The sequence below is a fragment of the Entelurus aequoreus genome, linkage group LG24, assembly GCF_033978785.1.
Source record: "Entelurus aequoreus isolate RoL-2023_Sb linkage group LG24, RoL_Eaeq_v1.1, whole genome shotgun sequence".
NCBI classification, from domain to species: Eukaryota; Metazoa; Chordata; class Actinopteri; order Syngnathiformes; family Syngnathidae; genus Entelurus; species Entelurus aequoreus.
The window spans coordinates 17,233,407-17,256,873 of record NC_084754.1 but is presented as its reverse complement, the minus strand read 5'-3'; the positions used below and the strand labels follow the sequence as shown (position 1 = coordinate 17,256,873).

The following is a 23,467-nucleotide window of genomic DNA, read 5'->3' as shown; positions in this document are numbered from 1 at the left end:
TCCATACTTAGTTTTGATTTAAGAGGTTTCACAAAAATAGGAAATTTACTATTCAAAATTATAGACTGAATCCATTTTCTCATCTAGACAAGTCAAAATTGTCTATACATACATAGTAAAGATGATTTTTTTCACAAGGGAATCAGTTCTGCAATCAATTTTTTTTATAAAAACAAATATTTTGCAGGCAATGCAATGAAAACTGAACATGACTACATTTTGTCTACCGGTACTTTCCAAGCTGCACTATAACACATATTGTACCATTTTTTTATTGAAATATGGTTTAAACCTGCAAAATAGGCATGTTTAAATAGATAACATTTAATAAATGACTTATAGGTATATAATATTGACCAACTAATTCTTAGTTAAAGGGTTTTATGGCTGAATAGAGGCGCCACCATTGACTCTTATTGTTAGGATTAGGATTTTGCTAATGTTTATTTATGACTGAGAATGCATAAAAAAGAAAAACAGTGTGAATGATATGCAAAATTTAAAAAATAGTTCAAAGCCCCATTAAATGATAAATGGGTTATACTTGTATAGCGCTTTTCTACCTTCAAGGTACTCAAAGCGCTTTGACAGTATTTCCACATTCACCCATTCACACACACATTCACACACAAGGCGCTAACCAGCAGCCATCAGGAGCAAGGGTGAAGTGTCTTGCCCAAGGACACAACAGACATGACTAGGATGGTAGAAGGTGGGAATTGAACCCCAGTAACCAGCAACCCTCCGATTGCTGGCACGGCCACTCTACCAACTTCGCCACGCCGCCCCATTAGGGTTTTTTTTCTATCCTGTGAGTGTGCTGATGCTGCGCCGAAAGTGAGAAAATTAATACATGTCAATGCAAATCTCAGCGAAAGTGGCTGGCTGGCTAACTTTTCAAAACCTGGTCATAGACCGTCCATTGTAAACTCAGAGAGGCATTCTGCAGCGTTTGCTAAAAGACTCCAAACTTTGCTCAATGGGCATCAATGCGGTGAAATCACACATGCTAATGGCTAATCACAAGTCGGTCACATGTCAAATTTCTTTTGGCGTGACCAACAAAGCAACATCTGCTGTCACTGCCACAACTGTCAGCTGCTGCTACTGCAAATAAATAAATACAAATACATTCTCAGAAGAAACAGTCTTGTGAGCCAATTCTAATCCACTAGATATATAGTTAATCCAAACTTTTCAACTATTCAATATTATCATTGTCAAATGCTTACAATTTTGTCTTTACAGACAGTTGTAAGCTTTTGACTACATACAACTATCTGCAGTAGGATATAGCATTTTTTGTTTAAGTGGCATTAAAAACGGTATTACAAAGCATTAAATTAGATTTACTGATACCTGTAGAAACCCTGTAATAATTTAGCAAATTTATGAAAGACTTTTCACATGGTCATTATGGGTGGTAAATTTTTGTTTCATCGGACATCACATGGACAAAGATAAGACCATCTGCAGGACATTTCTGTGGTCAGATGAAACAAAAATTGAGCTGTTTGGCCACAATACCCAGCAATATGTTTGGAGGATAAAAGGTGAGGCCTTTAATCCCAGGAACAACATTCCCACCGTCAAGCATGGTGGTGGTAGTATTATGCTCTGGGCCTGTTTTGCTGCCAGTGGAACTGGTGCCTTAAATGGGACAATGAAAAAGGAGAATTATCTCCAAATTCTTCAGGACAACCTAAAATCCTCAGCCGCAGGTTGGGTCTTTGGTACAGTTGGGTGTTCCAACAGGACAATGACCCCAAACACATGTCAAAAGTGGTAAAGGAATGGTTAAATCAGGCTAGAATTAAAGTTTTAGAATGGCCTTCCCAAAGTCCTGACTTAAACCCCTTGAGAACATGTGGACAATGCTGAAGAAATAAGTCCATGTTAGAAAACCAACAAATTTAGCTAAACTGCACCAATTTTGTTAAGAGGAGTGGTCAAAAATTCAAGCAGAAGCTTGTGGATGGCTACCAAAAGCGCCTTATTGCAGTGAAACTTGCCAAGGGACATGTAACCAAATATTAACATTGCTGTATGTATACTTTTGACCCAGCAGATTTGGTCACATTTTCAGTAGACCCATATTAAATTCATAAAAGAACCAAACTTCATGAATATTTTTTGTGACCAACAAGTATGTGCTCCAATCACTCTATCACAAAAAAATAAGAGTTATAGAAATGATTGGAAACTCAAGACAGCCATGACGTTATGTTCTTTACAAGTGTATGTAAACTTTTGACCACAACTGTAACTACTACTATAACTACAATGCTCCTCCAAAGTTGGGTGAAAATAATTATTTGATCCCCTGCTGATTTTGTAAGTTCACTTTCTTAAAAACATCAACAATCCGTATTTAATGGCAGGTGAGAGATACAGAATATCAACCCAAAAAAATTCAAACAAAGTTGACGTGAAAGTCATGAAGTTTGTGAATTTGATTGAGTGAATAAAGTATGTTACTTCAGTAAAACATGTAGTCAGATGATCAACAGGGTTGGACAACATCTCTGGGGGGAATTCAGTCTTAATCTCTCTCTGCTCTTTACAAATACCCTCCAAATTCCGAAAGTTTTGAGGCTGTTGCTTGGCAACTCTGAAGTTTCACTTCCCTCCAAATGTTTAATGTTGGATTAAGTTCCAGAGCCTGGTTAGACCACTCCAGGATCCTATTGAGATTGTCAATATGTTGCCCTGGCTGCATGATTGATTGCACAATACATACATTGCACAGACGAGTCACAGCATACTGTAGCAACACACTCATTTTCATCATCCAGTTTGCAATGGTTTCCATTGCGCTCTTGATTTGGAATAGACATATAACCGCATCATCTGCGTACATTTGTGCAAACCTCTGAACAAATGTCAGGGACATCAACAATATATACACTGAACAGCAGGGGGCAGAGGATTGATCGCTGGGGTAACCATACTGAGCAGTCTGAAAGGGAGGATGTGGTGTTCTTAATTCTTGTACAATGTTTTCTGGGTTCATTGTAATGTTAGAAAACTCATCCATGACCCATCTTCAAGGAGGTTCTCATTCAAGATTTCACTGTGGCCTACATGGACAGGCAAATCTGCCCTCAGCAGAAAAACAACCCCCAAAGGAAAATGTTTCCACCTGTTGGGGTCATTTTCAACACATAAAGTCGAGTTGATGCCAAAGAGCTTCGTTTTGGTCTCATCTGACCACATCACATTCAGCCAAGCAATGCATTGACATTATATAGTTTTTCATTCAATAGCATGTGCAAGTGTGTCCAAACACTTTAACGGTACTGTGTATACTGTATATAGAAAAAACAGTGATTCCAGCCAGTCTATGTAATTGGTCCAAAAAAAATTTGGGGGTACAAATGGTGTATCTTTGTTTATTAATGCCAGCAATGTTTGGTGACAGTCATAACAATTAAAACATATTCTGCTAGATAGCAGAAGGTCCATCATTAACCGAGAAGTGATGGCATATGATCCTTCCACCCAACCCAAAGAAAATGGTTCTGCACGCATAGTTTATAAATACAATTTAAAGGAGTCATATTATGACTTTAATTCTAAATATTAAACACTTCCTTGTGGTCTACATAACATGTATTGGTAGTAATTTGGTCAAAATTGTGCATAGATTATGTTTTACAGACCAACTTCAAGCCGCTTTGCCACCGTCTCTTCAGATTGCGCTGTTTTGTAGGCAGTCTTATTTACGTGTCGAAACCCTTTTGGCTGCGTCTCAACTAGAGATGTCCGATAATATCGGAATGCTTTAAAATGTAATATCGGAAATTATCGGTATCGGTTTCAAAAAGTAAAATGTATGACTTTTTAAAACGCCGCTGTACAGAGTGGTACACGGACGTAGGGAGAAGTATAAAGTGCCAATAAACCTTAAAGGCACTGCCTTTGCGTGCCGGCCCAATCTCATAATATCTCCGGCTTTTCACACACACAAGTGAATGCTTCATACTTGGTCAACAGCCATACAGGTCACACTTGAGGGTGGCCGTATAAACAACTTTAACACTGTTACAAATATGCGCCACACAGTGAACCCACACCAAACAAGAATGACAAACACATTTCAGGAGAACATCTGCACCGTAACACAACATAAACACAACAGAACAAATACCCAGAACCCCTTGCAGCACTAACTCTTCCGGGACGCTACAATATGCACCCCCTTCCCGAACTCCACCCACCTCAACCCCGCCCACCTCAACCTCCTCATGCTCTCTCAGGGAGAGCATGTCCCGAATTCCAAGCTGCTGTTTTGAGGCATGTTAAATGCACTTTGTGACTTCAATAATAAATATGGCAGTGCCATGTTGGCATTTTTTTTCCATAACTTGAGTTGATTTATTTTGGGAAACCTTGTTACATTTTTTAATGCAGTGTTTTTCAACCACTGTGCCGCGGCACACTAGTGTGCCGTGGGATACAGTCTGGTGTGCCGTGGGAGATTATCTAAATTCACCTATTTGGGTTAAAAATATTTTTTGCAAACCAGTTATTATAGTCTGAAAATGATGTGTTGTTGTTGAGTGTCGGTGCTGTCTAGAGCTCGGCAGAGTAACCATGTAATACTCTTCCATATCAGTAGGTGGCAGCCGGTAGCTAATTGCTTTGTAGATGTCGGGAACAGCGGGAGACAGTGTGCAGGTAAAAGGTATCTAATGCTGAAACCAAAAATAAACAAAAGGTGAGTGCCGCTAAGAAAAGGCATTGAAGCTTAGGGAAGGCTATGCATAACAAAACTAAAACTGAACTGGCTACAAAGTAAACAAAAACAGAATGCTGGACGACAGCAAAGACTTACTGTGGAGCAAAGACGGCGTCCACAAAGTACATCCGAACATGACGTGACAATCGACAATGTCCCCACAAAGAAGGATAAAAACAACTGAAATATTCTTGATTGCTAAAACAAAGTAGATGGGCGGCATGGCGTAGTGGGTAGAGCGCCCGTGTCAGAAACCTGAGGGTTGCAGGTTCGCTCCCCGCCTCTTACCATGCCGTTGTGTCCTTGGGCAGGACACTTCACCCTTGCCTCCGGTGCTGCTCACACCGGTGAATGAATGTTGAATGAATGATAGGTGGTGGTCGGAGGGGCCGTAGGCGCAAATTGGCAGCCACGCTTCCGTCAGTCTACCCCAGGGCAGCTGTGGCTACGAAAGTAGCTTACCACCACCAGGTGTGAATGAATGATGGGTTTTTAACATGTAAAGCGACTTTGGGTACTTAGAAAAGCGCTATATAAATCCCAGTTATTTTTTTTTTAGATGCGGGAAATATCGCTCAAAGGAAGACATGAAACTGCTACAGGAAAATACCAAAAAAAGAGAAAAAGCCACCAAAATAGGAGCGCAAGACAAGAAGTAAAACACTACACACAGGGAAACAGCAAAAAAGTCCAAATAAGTCAGGGTGTGATGTGACAGTTGGTGACAGTACACCTACTTTGAGACAAGAGCTATATTGATGCATGCTTGGTTATGGTTTAAAGTCATACCCAACAATTGCGACGACGACTTTTTACTGTCAACTGAGTTTATTTTTTTAACGATTTCTGCTGGTGGTGTGCCTCTGCAATTTTTCAGCGCAAAAAAATGTGCCTTGGCTCAAAAAAGGTTGAAAAACACTGGTTTAATGCATCCAGCGGGGCATCACAACAAAATTAGGCATAATAATGTGTTAATTCCACGACTGTATATATCGGTATCGGTTGATATCGGAATCGGTAATTAAGAGTTGGACAATATCGGAATATCGGATATCGTCAAAAAAGCCATTATCGGACATCTCTAGTCTCAACCCCGTCAGCCATTTTTCGCACTTCTACATCGTCTATGTTAGACGCCAAGTGTTCATTTAGCTGTTGTGCAACAATTTTTTGGAGGATTTTAGAGGGGAGGTGTGACACCGGCCGGTAGTTCAACATACGGTCAGAATTGAGGTTAGGTCTTTTAAGCAGAGGATGAATAACTGCTGTTTAGAATGCTAGGGGAACAGTACTGGAGTAGAGTGATATGTTTATAATATTTAGCACTGATGGTCCTAATATTACTAACAGCTGCTTGATAAGTTTCCCAGGAAGTGGGTCATGTAGACATGACGTTTACTTTTCCCGATTAAGAAGTCGCCAGAGTTTCCTATTATGTTATTTCTTCAAAAAGAGAGATTTTTTTGGAAAACATTTGCCATAATGAATACATTAATATTCATGTTTATGGAACCCAGTTGGAGCTGGGACACTCTTTTGAATCTGCTTACTAATGAGCTCAATCGTGTTAGTAAAGAATTGCATCAAGTCGTCAGCAGAGTGGGTTGGGTTAGCGATGCTACGGCGTTAAACACATAGTTAGGATCATTTGTACTGAGACGGATTAGATGAAGTAATAATTTGTTTAAGTTGCACAAAATTTGCGTTCCAGCTCTGGTTTCATCCATAAACCAAGGGGTACGCCTCTTATGGGCCTTTTTTTTTGTTTTAACGGTGCTATACTATCAACGGGGTTGCGCAAGGCATCATTGGATTTAACATCTAGATTAAACATTTAGTTTTAGATTCAATATTTGGATTTAAACTTAAAGGCCTACTGAAACCCACTACTACCGACCACACAGTCTGATAGTTTATATATCAATGATGAAATCTTAACATTGCAACACATGCCAATAATGCCGGGTTAACTTATAAAGTGCAATTTTAAATTTCCCGGCAAACTTCCGGCTGAAAACGTTACGATATGATGACGTTTGCACGTGACGTCAACAGTGGAAGCGGAAGTATTCGGAGCCCATTGAATCCAATACAAAAAGCTCTGTTTTCATCTCAAAATTCCACAGTATTCTGGACATATGTGTTGGTGAATCTTTTGCAATTTGTTTAATGAACAATGAAGACTGCAAAGAAGAAAGCTGTATGTGGGATCGGTGTATTAGCGGCGGACTACAGCAACACAACCAGGGGGACTTTGAGATGGATAGCAGACGCGCTAGCCGCCGACCTCACCTTGACTTCCTCCGTCTCCGGGCTGCCGACCGCATCGGGGATCGGGTGAAGTCCTTCGTCGTTGCGTCGATCGCTGGAACGCAGGTGAGCACGCGTCGTGATGGGCAGATGAGAGCTGGCGTAGGTGCAGAGCTAATGTTTTTAGCATAGCTCTGTCGAGGTTCCGTAGCTAAGTTAGCTTCAATGGCGTCGTTAGCAACAGCATTGCTAAGCTTCGCCAAGCTGGAAAGCATTAACCGTGTAGTTACATGTCCAGAGTTTGGTAGTATTGTTGATCTTCTATCTCCTTCCAGTCAGGGGCGTATTTGTTTTGTTTCTATATGCAGTTAAGCCCGATGCTATCACGTTAGCTCAGTAGCTAAAGTGCTTCACCGATGTATTGTTGTGGAGATAAAAGTCACTGTGAATGTCCATTTCGTGTTCTCGACTCTCATTTTCAAGAGGATATAGTATCCGAGGTGGTTTAGAATACAAATCCGTGATCCACAATAGAAAAAGGAGAGAGTGTGGAATCCAATGAACCCTTGTACCTAAGTTACGGTCAGAGCGAAAAAAGATACGTCCTGCACTGCACGCTAGTCCTTCACTTTCACGTTCCTCATCCACGAATCTTTCATCCTCGCTCAAATTAATGGGGTAATCGTCGCTTTCTCGGTCCGAATCTCTCTCGCTGCATTGAAAACAATAGGAAAATGTGAGCAGCCCTTCCTCCGGTGACGTCACGCTACTTCCGGTAGGGGCAAGGCTTTTTTTTATCAGAGACCAAAAGTTGTGAACTTTATCGTCGATGTTCTCTACTAAATCCTTTCAGCAAAAATATGGCAATATCGCGAAATGATCAAGTATGACACATAGAATGGATCTGCTATCCCCGTTTGAATAAAAAACAAATTCATTTCAGTAGGCCTTTAATATCTACTGTATATTTAGATTTAACATGTAGGTTTAGATTTAAAATTTTCTGTATATTTAGATTCAACATGTAGGTTTAGATTTAACATTTAGATTTAATATTTACTGTATATTTAGATTCAACATGTAGGTTTAGTTTTAATATTTTCTGTGTATTTAGATTTAACATGTAGGTTTAGATTTAACATTTAGATTTAAGGGACAAGCGGTAGAACATGATGGATGGATGTATATTTAGATTTAACATGTATGTTTAGATTTAACAATTAGATTTCATATCTACTGTATATTTAGATTTAACATGTAGGTTTAGATTTAACATTTAGATTGAATATTTACTGTATCTTCAGATAAAACATAGGTTAGGTTTTAGATTCCACATTAAGATTTAGATTTAACATATACCGGTAAGTGTATATTTAAGATTTAGGCTTAGATACAACATTTAGATTTAAGATTTCGATTTAACATGTAGATTTAGATGTAACATTTGGATATAATTATTAGAGTTAACATTTAATTGAAACTTAAATGTGATGAAAATGAGTTAAATGTGAGAAATATATCTGCTAGAAAAGTGTGACACCCCACACCAAACGACTTGTTTGGGGCAAGTTTGGAAGAAGGCAAGATTGTTTTATGAAATATTTCTGCTATGCCTCCAGTTTGATTTTGAATTTTCGGGACTTACAGGGTTCCCAAATACACAAAAACAACCAGCAAGAAAATGTGGTTTTGCATGATAGGACGCCTTTTTAAAAGATGTGTTTAAACCACAATGTAAAGTAGCATTTGTTGCCTGTTCTCGCGTCCTAAAGTTATACTTTTACAATTAAATATATTTTTAAATTTTTCAAAAATGTTTTGTATTCTTTACATATTTCTCTTACTCATTATCCCCACTATAATCACTGTAATGGGCTTACATGTTAACATACCCTTAGCATAGGTGCCATGTGGCGGAATTTCATGTTATTTGCTCAAAACAATTCACCCGTGTTACTCTTAGTCCTGGTACTCAAATTTGTCATTTTTGGTTTAAGAACCTTGTACACCAGAGGTGTCAAACGTACCGAGTAATGTGTTTGCTAAGTATAAAAATGAGCCGAAATTTTTGAATGAAAGAAACTGCTGTTCTAAATGTGTCCACTAAATGTCGCAATAGCGATTCTTTGTATCTTTGTAGATTATGCTACATATGTAAAAAAACAAACCAAAAAAAAACACATGATGTTAGCGCACCAGTCATAAATAACATACTGTAATTTGATTTTGATATTTTTTTATCTGGATAGATTTAAAATTAACACCATTGAGTAAACTGATGAACATTATCACATATTCAGAAAGTATAAATTACGACAAATATAGAATGCTATTAACCGCAACAGAGTGGCCGTGCCAGCAATCGGAGGGTTGCTGGTTACTGGGGTTCAATCCCCACCTTTTACCATCCTAGTCACGTCCGTTGTGTCCTTGGGCAAGACACTTCACCCTTGCTCCTGATGGGTGCTGGTTAGCGCCTTGCATGGCAGCTCCCACCATCAGTGTGTGAATGTGTGTGTGAATGTGGAAATACTGTCAAAGCGCTTTGAGTACCTTGAAGGTAGAAAAGCGCTATACAAGTATAACCCATTTATTTATTTATAACATGTAAGTGTAAAAAAAAACATCATTATGATTTTTACATTTTCAGAATGTGCCTGTTCTATTTTTAAACAATACAATATGAAGTTGTCTTTATTTTTAAGTCATCGTGCCGTGATTTTACCAGTGCGGCCCACTTGGGAGTAGATTTTTCTCCATCTGGCCCCTGATCTAAAATGAGTTTGACACCCCTGTTGTACACAAATGAAATAAATTTGCCCGAGGTGGGTCAATACATATTTTGTGTAATTCAATATATGTATTGTCAGATACAAAAACGACAAATTTAGGTTAAAGGTTGATAAACACTGTTGTTGAAATATAACATTTATTTTGTTGGTTAGACAACAAACAAGCAAAGACATCTGGTTTAAGTATCCTGGCTTTATTAAATGCTACAGTACATAAAACATGTCCAAGTACAATGATTCAGACAGTCAACTTACTGATAAATAATACTGAGGAATAATAAATATGTATCTTCTGTAATAGAGAAAGTATTACCATTACATTTTTTTATTATATGGAGAGAAAAAAATACAATTATCTTTAGGAAGTTATAAACAACACATCTAAGATAATGTTTTTAAAAAAATATTTTGAATGATCTCATATGTAATCTCCTCATAATATCTTGCTTTCATCTGTCAGTGCACTTATGGTCATATGTATTTAAAAAGGCCATAGTAACTACAGGGAGGTTATTACAACCTCAGTCGGACAGGAAATCCCTCCCACATAGAATGGAATGTCTCCATCTCTGAAAAAAAAAAACGATAAGATGACCAAAAGGATACAGTACTCACACAGTAGACATGATACACACAAAGCACACAAGGAGTGTATTGAAGAAGCATACCAGTGCACACACAACATAGACGCTCAATATCTCCATAGCAGGTTGACTTTCAAGGCTAAATATTTTTGTCTATGCGGTCACAAAACTGACAGTAACTTAGCACGTGTTGAACTAATGACACTTTTCAGAATACCACAAGTCTGAAAGGGGGCATAGACGGCAGGATGAATAATGCATTGCAGTGTCTTCTGGTGTGATGCAGCTTCAGGTGGGAGTGTAGCAACAAGGCGCTCCATAGGTGCTTTACAGAACAAGCTCCTTCTGAACGGCCCACAGTGTCTCGGCACTCTTTTCCAACTGCTTCTTCTCCTCTGGCTTCAGGTTCATGTTGATGACGTCTGTAAGGCCGGTGTTGCCGAGGACGGAAGGCACGCTCAGGAAGACCTCTTCCTTCACGCCGTACATGCCCTGGCGGACAAGGGAGAACGACCATGAGAAGGTGGTCTTTTGGCAGGTATGTTGCAAGACGCTCATTTTCTTTCTTTATGTAGTCATTAGGCACAATCTCACAATACAAACATGTCACACAGTAGAGTAGAGAAGTGCCTCGCTTTTCGTACACAACACTTTTTGTACGATTCGGTTTTCGACATAATACTTGTTTTTCCTACGTTGTCTCGGTTATCGTACGACAAACTAGTCCATTTGTCTGAGTGTTCCTTATAATCAAGTTCTATCAGTTTTTGTCTGACCTTTTGAAACATTACGACTAGAAAAACATAAAACTGTATTTTTTATTTGAAAACCGTCTAATAAAAGACTTGTCTTATATTCCGGGACTAGAGAATTATACAAACAACCACTTGTCCCCTAAGGAAGTCAAGAGCTGTTTTCCCCATCACTTGGACAGACTTGGCTGGGATTAAGAATTTCCCATTTAAACCGATACAGAACCAATTGAATAAATGTTACTTTTAAAGCCCAGTAAGCCTGTGAGAACTGTTCACTGACCAAACCACTCTCCAACTTGCACTCTTCACTGTGAGATCAGTCTCCAACAAAGCCACGTTCCTTTCTGAATACATATCAGACTGTAATGTGGACAATGTATCCCTTGCAGGAACATGGCAAAAGCCAAATGACTTTGAGAATTTAAATCAAGCCCTGCCGTGTGGATTTGTTTACATCACCATGCACGCACTTCTAGGAAACAAGGGGGGCTGCTCATCTATAGCAAGACTCTGAAAAAGTACCCCGTTCAAGTGATTGTTGCATTAACAGTTGTCCTTGCAGTGCAGTAAAAAGAACCAACACCAACCCTTATTTTGACAGTTTATCGTCCTCCTGAAGTTTCTCCCACTTTTATTTCTGAACCTTCATCCATTTTAGTGGATATGTGTGCCATTACTCCTGATGTTATTTCAACTAGAGATTTCAACATCCACATTGATAGTCCCAAAGACATGCTTTCCAAGGTTTCTATGTCCACCCTGGATAGTTTTGATTGCATGTTCCCAACCTACATCAAGGGTCATATCTTAGACATGTTCTGCTGTACGGGCATTGCATCTTTTAACTTTTCCTGTTATGATATTCATCTTTCAGACCACAACTGTATAGCGTTTGCCATCAAACCTCCTGTCTCCCAAATCTGTGCACGTACAACATTAAGGACATCAATCTGACTCACCCATGCAGTCTTGTCTGCACACCAGCCATCAGTTACTGAACTGATCGATCACTATAAATGCACTTTACACCCTACACTCAACTCCTTGGCTCCACTAAAAAATGCACACTGTCACCTTCTCTAGAGCCGCACCTTGGTTTAATTTTTAACTCCGCCAGCTCAAAACCGAAGGCCATCGCTTGGAGCGTCTTCTTAATAAGAAAACAGGTCTGATTGTGCATATTCAAATGTACTCCGATCATATATCAACAAACAAACTTGTTGTCAATCCTGTCAAATCACAATCCAACCCTGATATCCACCGTGATGGAAACAATGCGAGGTCTTTTTTTTTTCAACAGTCAAAAACTGCTCAACCTCCATGAGGCAACTTTACACTTCACATCACCCCAACAATGTCAACAATATTTGGACTTGCATGGACCCGTCAGACCACAGAACACTTTTCCACTTTGTATCAGTCCATCTTAGATGAGCTCAGGCCCAGCGAAGCCGAAGGCGTTTCTGGGTGTTGTTGATCAACGGTTTTCGCCTTGCATAGGACAGTTTTAACTTGCACTTACAGATGTAGCGACCAACTGTAGTTACTGACAGTGGGTTTCTGAAGTGTTCTTTAGACCTTGTGGTGATATCCTTTACACACTGATGTCGCTTGTTGATGCAGTACAGCCTGAGGGATCGAAGGTCACGGGCTTAGCTGCTTACGTGCAGTGATATCTCCAGATTCTCTGAACCCTTTGATAATATTACGGACCGTAGATGGTGAAATCCCTAAATTCCTTGCAATAGCTGGTTGAGAAAGGTTTTTCTTAAACTGTTCAACAATTTGCTCACGCATTTGTTGACAAAGTGGTGAACCTCACCCCATCCTTGTTTGTGAATGACTGAGCATTTCATGGAATCTACTTTTATACCCAATCATGGCACCCACCTGTTCCCAATTTGCCTGTTCACCTGTGGGATGTTCCAAATAAGTGTTTGATGAGCATTCCTCAACTTTATCAGTATTTATTGCCACCTTTCCCAACTTCTTTGTCACGTGTTGCTGGCATCAAATTCTAAAGTTAATGATTATTTGCAAAAAAATATATTTACATCTAACACAATTTCCTAAACTCATATGGAAACGGGGTTTGTATACATGTATGTATATACTGTGTATAAATATATATATATATATATATATATATATATATATATATCCTGCTGGCCCCACTATGGACTGGACTGTCACTGTTATGTTGAATCCACTAGGGACTGTACTTAGAGGGGGGGTTATCCACATATGCGATCCTCCCCAAGGTTTCTCATTGTCATTCACATCGACGCCCCTTGTGTGGTCTCTGTGCCGAGGATGTCGTTGTGGCTTGTGCAGCCCTTTGAGACTTTTGTGATGTAGGGCTATATAAATAAACATTGATTGATTGATATATACATACATACATACATACACACACACACAAACCCAAATAAATCATTATTTAAAAATTATTTTACAAACTTATACTTACTATCTTATTATCTTACATATTTTTGATACCGTTCTTGTATTGATTCATTAAATAAGTGAGTTCCAACAACAGGAAGTGTGCTGCTGGAAATAATACAATTTCACTTATACGGTGCAAAAAACATTAGTAATTTACTACAAGGTACATCATTAACCTGCAATAGATTGTACAAATATATCTCACTTAGTGTCCAACGTGTGTGGTTGTCCTTACCTTGACAAGTGTTGACACGGGGTGCACCTTGTGCATGTTCTTGGTGATGCTTGCCACCAGATCAGCCACAGACATCCCAATGGCCCATGAAGTGTAACCCTTCAGCTTGATCACCTCATAAGCCCTGTGGCACATAAACAGTTGTTATACTTCACACATGAATAAATGTTACCTATACGGCGGAAGCCATTTAAGACGACATCTGTTTGACTCGTTGACTCACGTCGACATAGGCAGTTGTCGGTAAAACTTAAAAATGTGGATGGCTAGCAAAAGCGCCTTATTGCAGTGAAACTTGCCAAGGGACATGTAACCAAATATTAACATTGCTGTATGTATACTTTTGACCCAGCAGATTTGGTCACATTTTCAGTAGACCCATAATAAAGTCATAAAAGAACCAAACTTCATGAATGTTTTTTGTGACCAACAAGTATGTGCTCCAATCACTCTATCACAAAAAAATTAGACTTCTAGAAATTATTGGAAACTCAAGACAGCCATGACATTATGTTCTTTACAAGTGTATGTAAACTTTTGATTGTGACTACATATACATATATATATATTTATTTTATGCATTATAACTCATAACCCCCCCTAGAGGGGGGGGGGGTTACCCACATATGCGGTCCTCTCCAAGGTTTCTCATAGTCATTCACATTGACGTCCCACTGGGGTGAGTTTTCCTTGCCCGTATATGGGCTCTGTACCGAGGATGTCGTTGTGGCTTGTACAGCCCTTTGAGACACTTGTGATTTAGGGCTATATAAATAAACATTGATTGATTGATAAATAAACGTTAAAAGTCTGTCTACAACATAGTCAATGTGAGGGGTCCTCGATTCCGCCTATGAAACCCATAAATAACCATCCAAAAACCGCCAACAAGACTCCATTTATATTTCGTGACTAGAATATTTACCAAGTGATCACAAGCTTGTGTGCCTATGTTGACATAATCTCGTGGGAAGCTGCTTTTTCGCTTGTGAAAGTTTATTCTAGACCATAATTCATGCCTCTCACCTGCATAGGAGAAGGATGAGGACGTATTCAGACAAGTTGGTACACTTTGACAGTCAATTTAGACCCGGGAATGTCGAGAAAGATACGAAAAGGCGGTTGGTTCTACCCCCCCTTTCTTCGCGAGGATTATGACTCATTTTTCATCTTAACGGGACTAACAAGATTCTATCAGTGAAAATCTTAATGACAGCAGACATTATTATGTATGTTGGCTTTCACTGCAGTGAGTAATAATCAGTGTTGTTGAAAAAAAGGCGTTTTTGGAAAGAGGCGTTTTTGGAATTATTTTGCCGCATATCCTTAAAATAATCAAAATACGTATATATTAAATTTTATTAAAATTGTGCCCATTACTACATTACATACAGTATATACTCAAAACATGTACCGGTATATAAAACCTTAATGGAGGTGTTTGGAAGTTTTTAAGGGCTTTTATAGGCATTTTTTACTAGTAAAAATGCATAAAATAAGAAAAACATGTGTTTTTCTCTCACAAAAGGATTGTGAATGATAGGCAAAATAAAAAAGTGCAATTTCCCTTTATATGCACCTGGTCATAAGAAGATGTAGCAGGGAGGAATCTTAGCGACTTCGGGCCTAAACGAAAGGTTTGCGTGTATTTAAACACGTACAAACTTAATAGCACATGCAAAGCTGATCTACTAAGATTGTGAGCAGAAGATTGTGTCTTTTAGCATCTGTCTTCATGAATATGCAGAATATATGTTGATCATCACGATGCTGCAATATTTATCGCAATACAGATTTTAGACCATGCATACATACTTAAGCCAGATAAATTCATAGTGAGTTTGTGGCAGGCTGTAGTACAGCCATGATTAAAAAAGAGCTGCAGTATATTGGCGTACTGCCATGATCAAATTCCTCAGCTGGGATGGTATTTGAAAGTGTGTTTGTTTTACTTTACTTGTATGTAAACAATGTGAGTGGACTTTGTTTAAATTTTATTACTGTCACTGATTAACACAAGGCTTGCAACAAATGATATTGATTGCAGGACAAGTCTCAGTTGTGGTTCTGCTGGACCTAAGCGCAGCCTTTGACACAGTTGACCATACCAGCATATTATACATAAGTTAGAAAACTGGGTGGGAAAATCCGGTTCTTTGCCTAAATGATACGTCAGTCGGCCTGCTGGTTTACTTTGTCGCTGCATCGAACAGATCTGTGTGTGTGGATGAAAAACTAATTTCGACAACTAAACTAAGATAAAACTGAAATCTTTGTTTTTGGCGCACGAAAGCAAAGAGAAACTATTAATCAGCTTGAAACCCTCTCTCTGAAACCAAGTAATCAGGTTAGAAACTAGGGGTAATAATGGACTCAGATTTGAACTATAACAGCCACATTATGTCAACAACATCAGCTTTTTACCACCTAAAAACATTGCCAAAATCAAAGGAAAAATGTCCTAATCAGACATAGAAAGACTAATCCATGCCTTTGTCTCCAGCAGGTTAGGTAACTGTAAAAACCTTCTCGCTGGGCTCTCAAAACGAGCTGTAAAGCAACTGCAGTACATCCACAATGCTGCTGCTCTAGTCCTGACTAGAACCAGGAAATATTACTATATTACTCTTGTGCTTAGGTTATTGCACTGGCTTCCTGGTACTCATTGAATTGACTTTGAAACAGCTTTTCTTGAGTACAAGTCTTTGTTATGGTCTTGTGTCAAAGTACATCATCTACCATGTTAAAACCATTCGAACCACCTCGTGTTCCGAGAACCTCAGGGAGTGGTCTCCTCATTTTGTCCACAGTCAGGATGAAACCTGGTGAGGCTGTGTTTAAATGTAATGCTCCTAAAAATTGAAATATACTTCCAGAAGATGTGAGACAGGCCTCAACCTTGGCAATGTCCAAATCCAGGCTAAAAACACTCTTACTTAATTGTCCACATGGCAACTGAATGTATTTTATCTAGATTTATTTAATTTAAATATTAATTATAATTGTTTTTATGATGATTTTATTTTTGATTTTAGTTTGAAATATGATTATTTTTAAGATGAATTTTCTGTTAAGCACTTTGAATTGCTTTGTGTACAAATTGTGCTCTATAAATAAACCTGCTTTGCTTTGCCAAACCCACACTGTAAGTTGCTTTATAGACTTAATTGCACTTACCCATCAACAACTTGCTTATGCACGCTCTTCCAGTCGTCACCATCTCCATCAACCCCAATGCTAGGGTTGATGCCTTGAAGACTAACGCCAGCCACATTCACGCCGCTCCACACGGCCACTGATTGGAACGGAACACAAACAACCTCAGATTCACTTTGCTTCGATCACAGGCTAATGTTGTGATGCTAAATTTAAGTTTCACCGGCTGATATTTTATATTTATTTATAGTAAGCACTGCATACCACTGGAGTCTCCGTGCTCTCCAATGATCCAACCGTGGCAGCTGGAAGGGTGAAGGTGGAGCCTCTCTCCCATTAGGTGGCGGAAACGGGCTGTGTCAAGGTTGGTGCCTGAGCCAATAATTCGGTGGCGTGGAAAGCCGCTCAGCTTCCAGGCCACGTAGGTCAAGATGTCCACTGAGGGAAATTGAACGACATGACTTAAGTACTTGGACACTTGGCCAAGTTGTCATGGACAAAAATATACACAAAACACACTTTTGCTGTTCTGTTAGATATGAAGTTCTTCCACACTAAATTTATCCAAGCAGAAGTTAATGCATTGGCTGTAACTAATATTTTTGTCCTTATGATGCCATAATGCACCGCCCTTTCTTACCTGGGTTAGAGACAATCATCAGGATGCAGTTGGGGCTGTACTTGACAATGTTTGGGATGATAAATTTGAAGATGTTGACATTGCGCTGCACCAGATTAAGACGACTCTCTCCTTCCTGCTGACGAGCGCCAGCGGTCACCACCACCACCCGGGAGTTGGCTGTCACGCTGTAGTCTGCAACATTTTAAAAATGCTTAGTTAGAGACAAGATATAGATGGATGGATGGATAAATAGGTAACAGTGGAACCTGCTTAAGTCGCTGCCCATTTTCCGTCTGACTCATGTTGACATATGCGGTTGTCGACGTAACTAACACCCAAACTAGAATCATTCTTTTAATTTAATGTTTACTGTGGTTTGTACACACAAAGAAAAATTTAAACAAAGGTGAATTGGTCCTAATAAAATATGACATCACTACTATAGTAGAGCTAACATCACATAAATCAGTAGTAAATTGTATGTCCTTATTCCCATCTATCAGTGTATGCAGGATGTGTGTTTTTTTTCCCTTTTTTTCACTCCTCTGTGAGTGTTTCCAGGGCATTTGGTGCAGGCAGGCAACACACAGGATGTCTTCCTCTGAAGGGAGGAAGAATCGCCAACGCCATGTTTGTTTACACTGTGAGCTAGGAGGAAGTTTAGGACCCAATACAGGGTAAGACTACTTGATTTGTTTACCCTAACACAGCTACAGCACAGTACGGGAAATCTTGCCTCATTGGAGATTTTTTTATCGGTTATTGAACCTATTTTTTTAATGATAGTGGATTTATCAGAGTGACTCCTAATATCGACGCCATAATTGTCATGCATCCTTATTAACAATTCTACAATACATGCTAACATAAACTGAATTATTTGTTATTGAAATTACCCTTTTATGTTGACAAAAGCTGTTGACCATATGTATGTCGGCATTGACTTAATAGAGTAAAGAACGATGAACGCCAAGTTTGTTCACAATACACATACAGCGCAGTACAGGCAATATCGCCTCATTGGAGTATATTTTAATCGTCATCGGAACTATGCTGTAATAGGATTCATCGGTGTGACATCATAATTTCTAATATGGAACTTGTAATTATTAGTCAAATGTATTGTGCATCCCTATTAACAATTATACAACACATCTTGACATTTACTAACTTTTTTTTTTATAATAGAAACGACCCCTTTATGTTGACAAAATCTGTTGACCATGTGTGTCAACTTAAAGCAGCACAGAACAATCGACACCATGTTTGTTTACATAGCAAGCAATTGAGCTCAGGAGCCATGAGCTCTGGGTCAGTTTACAACCACCTACGATGTAGGAGAGCCCTAACCCACCTTTACAGCACAGTATGAGTAATGTCACCTCATTGGAGTTTTTTTCCTAATCAGTTATCGGACCTATCTTTTTATGTTATTTATCGGCATGACGTCGACTCGGTAATTACAGTGTTTCCCACACATTCATTTATTTGTGGCGGCCCGCCACGAAAGAATTACGTCCGCCACAAATTAAAAAAAAATAAAAACTTTTTTTTTTCTTTTTTTTGTCCTGTCCAGCTTCTCAGGGAAATCATATAGTTGATGTAGATGCCCTTATAGGCTGTTCAGATTTACTTTACAAAAGAGAAGTGTAGGATACTTCTCTTGTTGCCTTATTTGTATTTGACCACTACTGTTTTCTGTTTATTTGTTACTGACTGTGGCAGGACACCTCTGCCTCTGTTTCACTTTATGTTGCTGGTAAATAATATGGTTGTAGTAGTAGACTAAAGTTAAATTATTATTTAGTATGCACTAATTAAAGGGGCAGAGCTTTAAGAGACATTTTAGCTTTTATATTTTATAAGATATATTTTTTGTAAGAACCACAATTAATAAATATATTTCAGTGAATAACTTATTGTTCAAATCTGTATATAAGTATGTACATAAAGTGTTGTAATTATATTGTAAAATGGATGGATGGACCTTTAAAGCAAAACTGTTATTATTAATTAGTAAGTATACATTTTTTGAGCCTTTTTAGAGAAAATGATATCATTGTAGTAAATAATGCAAATTACTCGATGATGTCATGGTGACCACGCCCATAGCCACGCCCCCACCGCCACAGGTATCTTGGCAGTTTATGGGAAACACTGAATTATCATGTATCCCTTTTACAAATTCTACAATACATGTCGACATAAACTGACCAAATTCTCATAGAAATTACCCCTACATGTTGACAAAAGTAGTCGACCATGTATGTCTATGTCGACTTAAACAGGAACGTTTAAAAATAAAAAAAATAAAAAAGAACAATGCGGTAAAGCGGAACTTCATGAGTTGTTCGATATAAGCAGGTTTTGAGACTTTTATTAGTAGATTGCACAGTACAGTACATATTCCGTACAATTGACCACTAAATGGTAACACCCGAATAAGTTTTTCAACTTGTTTAAGTCGGGGTCCACGTTAATCAATTCATGGTAGGTTGTCGATTTAGATGGAGTCCAAATGTTTTAGTGTGCATGTCCTTCTTACCTTTGTCTCCCACAATCTTGTGTGTTTTAAGGAAGAAGGAGCCATGCTGCAAGTCCATGACTTCACCCTTCAGCTTGTCCTCCATAACGTCCACCAGTGCCAGCTCGTCACACAAATCCTAGTCAGTGAATACAGTACGTACAAGTATAAGCAAGTCTTCTAGGCCAGTGATTCCCATTGTGAATGAAGCGATGAAAGCCACATCCTTTATTGCCATGGCTTGAAAGCTATGCGACAGAGTTGGGGCCTTGTTTTCACAATGACTGGCACAAATACAGCACACAGTCAAAGGCCAATAAATAAATACAGCGTAGTCATACGGCACATGGTTGGCTCGAAACCAGACCACTAAGATTTATTTGAGTAAAATTGCTACATTTTGTAGAAAGAAGCACAACATATGCTTTATTTTATTCCCCAACAAAGCATAGGCATTCTTCATTAACCAAAAATGAACACTTTTAGGTGTAATTTGAAACACAGGTTCATACCTATATTCCTCAGCACCTTTGAATAGACACTTGCATTATGTATCTAATGCCATATTGTGGTTGTAGTTTGGTTAGAACTGCTCTGTATCACATTAAATGCTGTTTAACTCCTGCATTACACCTGTTTTATTTTAGCTAAAGTAAAATCACATCCTAAATCGACACATTTCTGTTGTTTCAGCCTTACCTTGAGCAGTATGCTCATGGCGGTGGCCATGCCCACCATGCCGACACCGACCACCGTCACCTTGTTCCTGCTGCCCACGGACTTATCCTGCAGCACATGGCTGATCAGTTTTTCTTTGGTGGCCATCTGCAGGGAATAATAAAGAGTAAAGGACATGGATGAGGAATGTGGTTGCTAACACTGACACAGCCGATAATGAAGAGGTGGTGAAAAGTGAGTAAAAGTGTTTAAAATACTGGTGGTTACTTCATTGCGGGGACGTGTACAATTAATAGACAACTACACTGTAAGAGAAGCACTTATTTAACAATATATTCGTTAATATCACAGAACATGTTATGCATCATGCTGAAAGGCTAATACATCTGTGTGCATACCAATGGCACATTTAAACACAATAATAAACATAGTGCAAACGGAATAACTGTATATAAACAAGGATATATCAGTTTTATTTTCAGTTAGCTGAATTCAGTTGAACATATCTCTTCCTGTTCCACAGTATCCATGGTGGCATCATTTTGTTTGTTTTCTGAGGCTCCTTATTGAGATTCCCAGCATCTCACTAACTCTCCATAGCAACCCCTGCCTAGACAAACGCTCATTACTTCACGGCATCCTCCTTAGTGCCTCGACTCGTAACTCAGTGGGGGCGGGGAGCAGTGGCTCATGTGTACGTGCAGCGCAACCATCCCCCTGGCTGCCATGACAACGCACTATTTATGGAGGGTACACTACTGATGGCATGTCTAGTGTGGTTCTCCTCTTGAGATTAGAACTGATAGCTGCACACTGGTGGAAATGTGTGTAACCAGAGTACCTCTCAAGGGTTCAAACAAAAGGCCTTTTGTGCACTTCCGCCGCAGCCGATGGGTCATTTTATTATTATGTGCAACTTTTTTTTGGGATGCATCTCTTAACTATAGGACTTAAAGGTGTGTGCAAAGCCATAAAAAGCACTTGTATGAGGCGTAAGACAACAAGCTGTTGGACTGCTGTTAGGAATGTGTTAACAGTGGGGGTTTTGGCAATTTTCCTATCATTGTTCCCCACACACACACACACGTTCTTGTATTTGTAACCTTCTTGAGACATCCGAAAAATGCCTACCTCTTTAGGACCACCCTTTCTAGATATATAAAGATTTGTATTTACAACATGAATAATATATAAAAACTATGCAAATATAAAAAAGGTCACTTTTAGTTAATTTTTTGTTTGTAATTGGTTTTTAATCTTCATCATTTACTTCAAGTTATTACAGTATGTCTCTATATACATTTTTTTTTTAAATTAAATTTTGGCCAAAGGGGGCGCATTTCAATTTCTTACATACACTTGTTAATACATATGCTGGCCAGAGGGGTAGCACTTCACATTTTACACACACTTGTTATTTCATATGTTGACCTGAGGGGGAGCACTTTTAAAAATGACACACAGTCAATTAGAAAAATCTCTCCTTTTTGGGACCACTCTCATTTTGATAGATTTCACCACCAGGGGTGCAAATGAGATTTTTTGTTTTTTGTAATGTGCTTAAGGCCGATGACAAACGAGTCACGGACCACCGATGGCCCCTGTGCCGCACTTTGGGCAACCCAGCTGTAGAAGCTAACTTAATGGCCACTATGGTCTTAGTAACGTAGTGTATTTGTTCATCCTATGGTGACATATGGAACGCAGGTTGTATTATGTCAGCACCGGAAGTCGTAAAATCAGCTGTTCACCTGGCGGGTTTTTTCGGAGATGAATAGGGAAGTCCTTCTTTAGCTGCCGTCTTGTTTTATCATATATTGCTGCCTTTTGCACCTGTCAGTGTTTACTTTTACATGCATATTAAATCAACAACAAAAAAATTCAGACTTTGGAGCAATGTTCACGAACTCCAGTATTTGGCTCTCTATTAGATGCAATGGTTTTCCGTATTGGGACCATGATTTGTGTCCTAACTTGTACACCGGTCCTCATATGGAAGGTACTTTTCCTTGTTGATGTCTCAAGAAGGGTAGAAATACAAGAACACCCACACCCGCACACACGCACTTTCCACTTTGTAATGTACTATCGAGTATAACTGCTCTAGCTACTCTTTACCAACAATCATGCCAACAGGATGAATCATGTTCTTCTAAAACTGTCAGGGTTATTTTAATATACATTTTCTTTGCACAAGGCCGTATTAATTTACAATTTGTCGACTATTGTGCTTTCCTTGTAGTGGTGTGGAACTATACTGCCTTGCATCATCCCAATGAATGATGCATCACAATAATAAACATTATGATTGATTGGAACTTTAATTGAATAATTTGTTTAGTTTTTAACATCAGACAAGATGGCACAGATCTTCTAGTGGATGCAGGTGTAAAAATGTACAAGTTATATACTATATGACTTTTTTTTTAGGTTGCAGTGTTTGGTCCTACAGGTCAGTCAAGATGGAGTCAGTGAGTCTCCATATTACACTGATGTAACACTGCGTACAACACTCACATACCCTCTTTAGCGAAGAAAACACGCCAATAGACGTGTCATGTTCAGTTAAAATCAATTTAAGTTGTCGTATATGTTCATTTAAACGTCAAATTGACGACCGTTTTAAAAGTCGTGATCTATACAGGTGGCAACAAGTCATTGATGTCATTTACATCTAGCGCG

The 23,467-nt window shown here is 38.9% G+C and overlaps 1 protein-coding gene across 1 annotated transcript in view; it reads right to left on the bottom strand.

Moving 5' to 3' along the window:
* Positions 1-9,956: 9,956 nt before the first annotated feature.
* Positions 9,957-23,467, bottom strand: part of ldha (lactate dehydrogenase A4) — a 13,742-nt gene continuing 231 nt past the window's right edge. The window contains exons 2-8 of the mRNA XM_062035815.1: positions 20,807-20,932; positions 20,129-20,246; positions 17,602-17,775; positions 17,226-17,399; positions 16,983-17,100; positions 13,806-13,929; positions 9,957-10,859 (exon numbers count right to left, since the gene is read on the bottom strand). Of these exons, the coding sequence (XP_061891799.1) occupies positions 10,695-10,859; positions 13,806-13,929; positions 16,983-17,100; positions 17,226-17,399; positions 17,602-17,775; positions 20,129-20,246; positions 20,807-20,932 (999 nt within the window). The 3' untranslated portion in view covers positions 9,957-10,694. The remainder of the gene's footprint in view (positions 10,860-13,805; positions 13,930-16,982; positions 17,101-17,225; positions 17,400-17,601; positions 17,776-20,128; positions 20,247-20,806; positions 20,933-23,467) is intronic.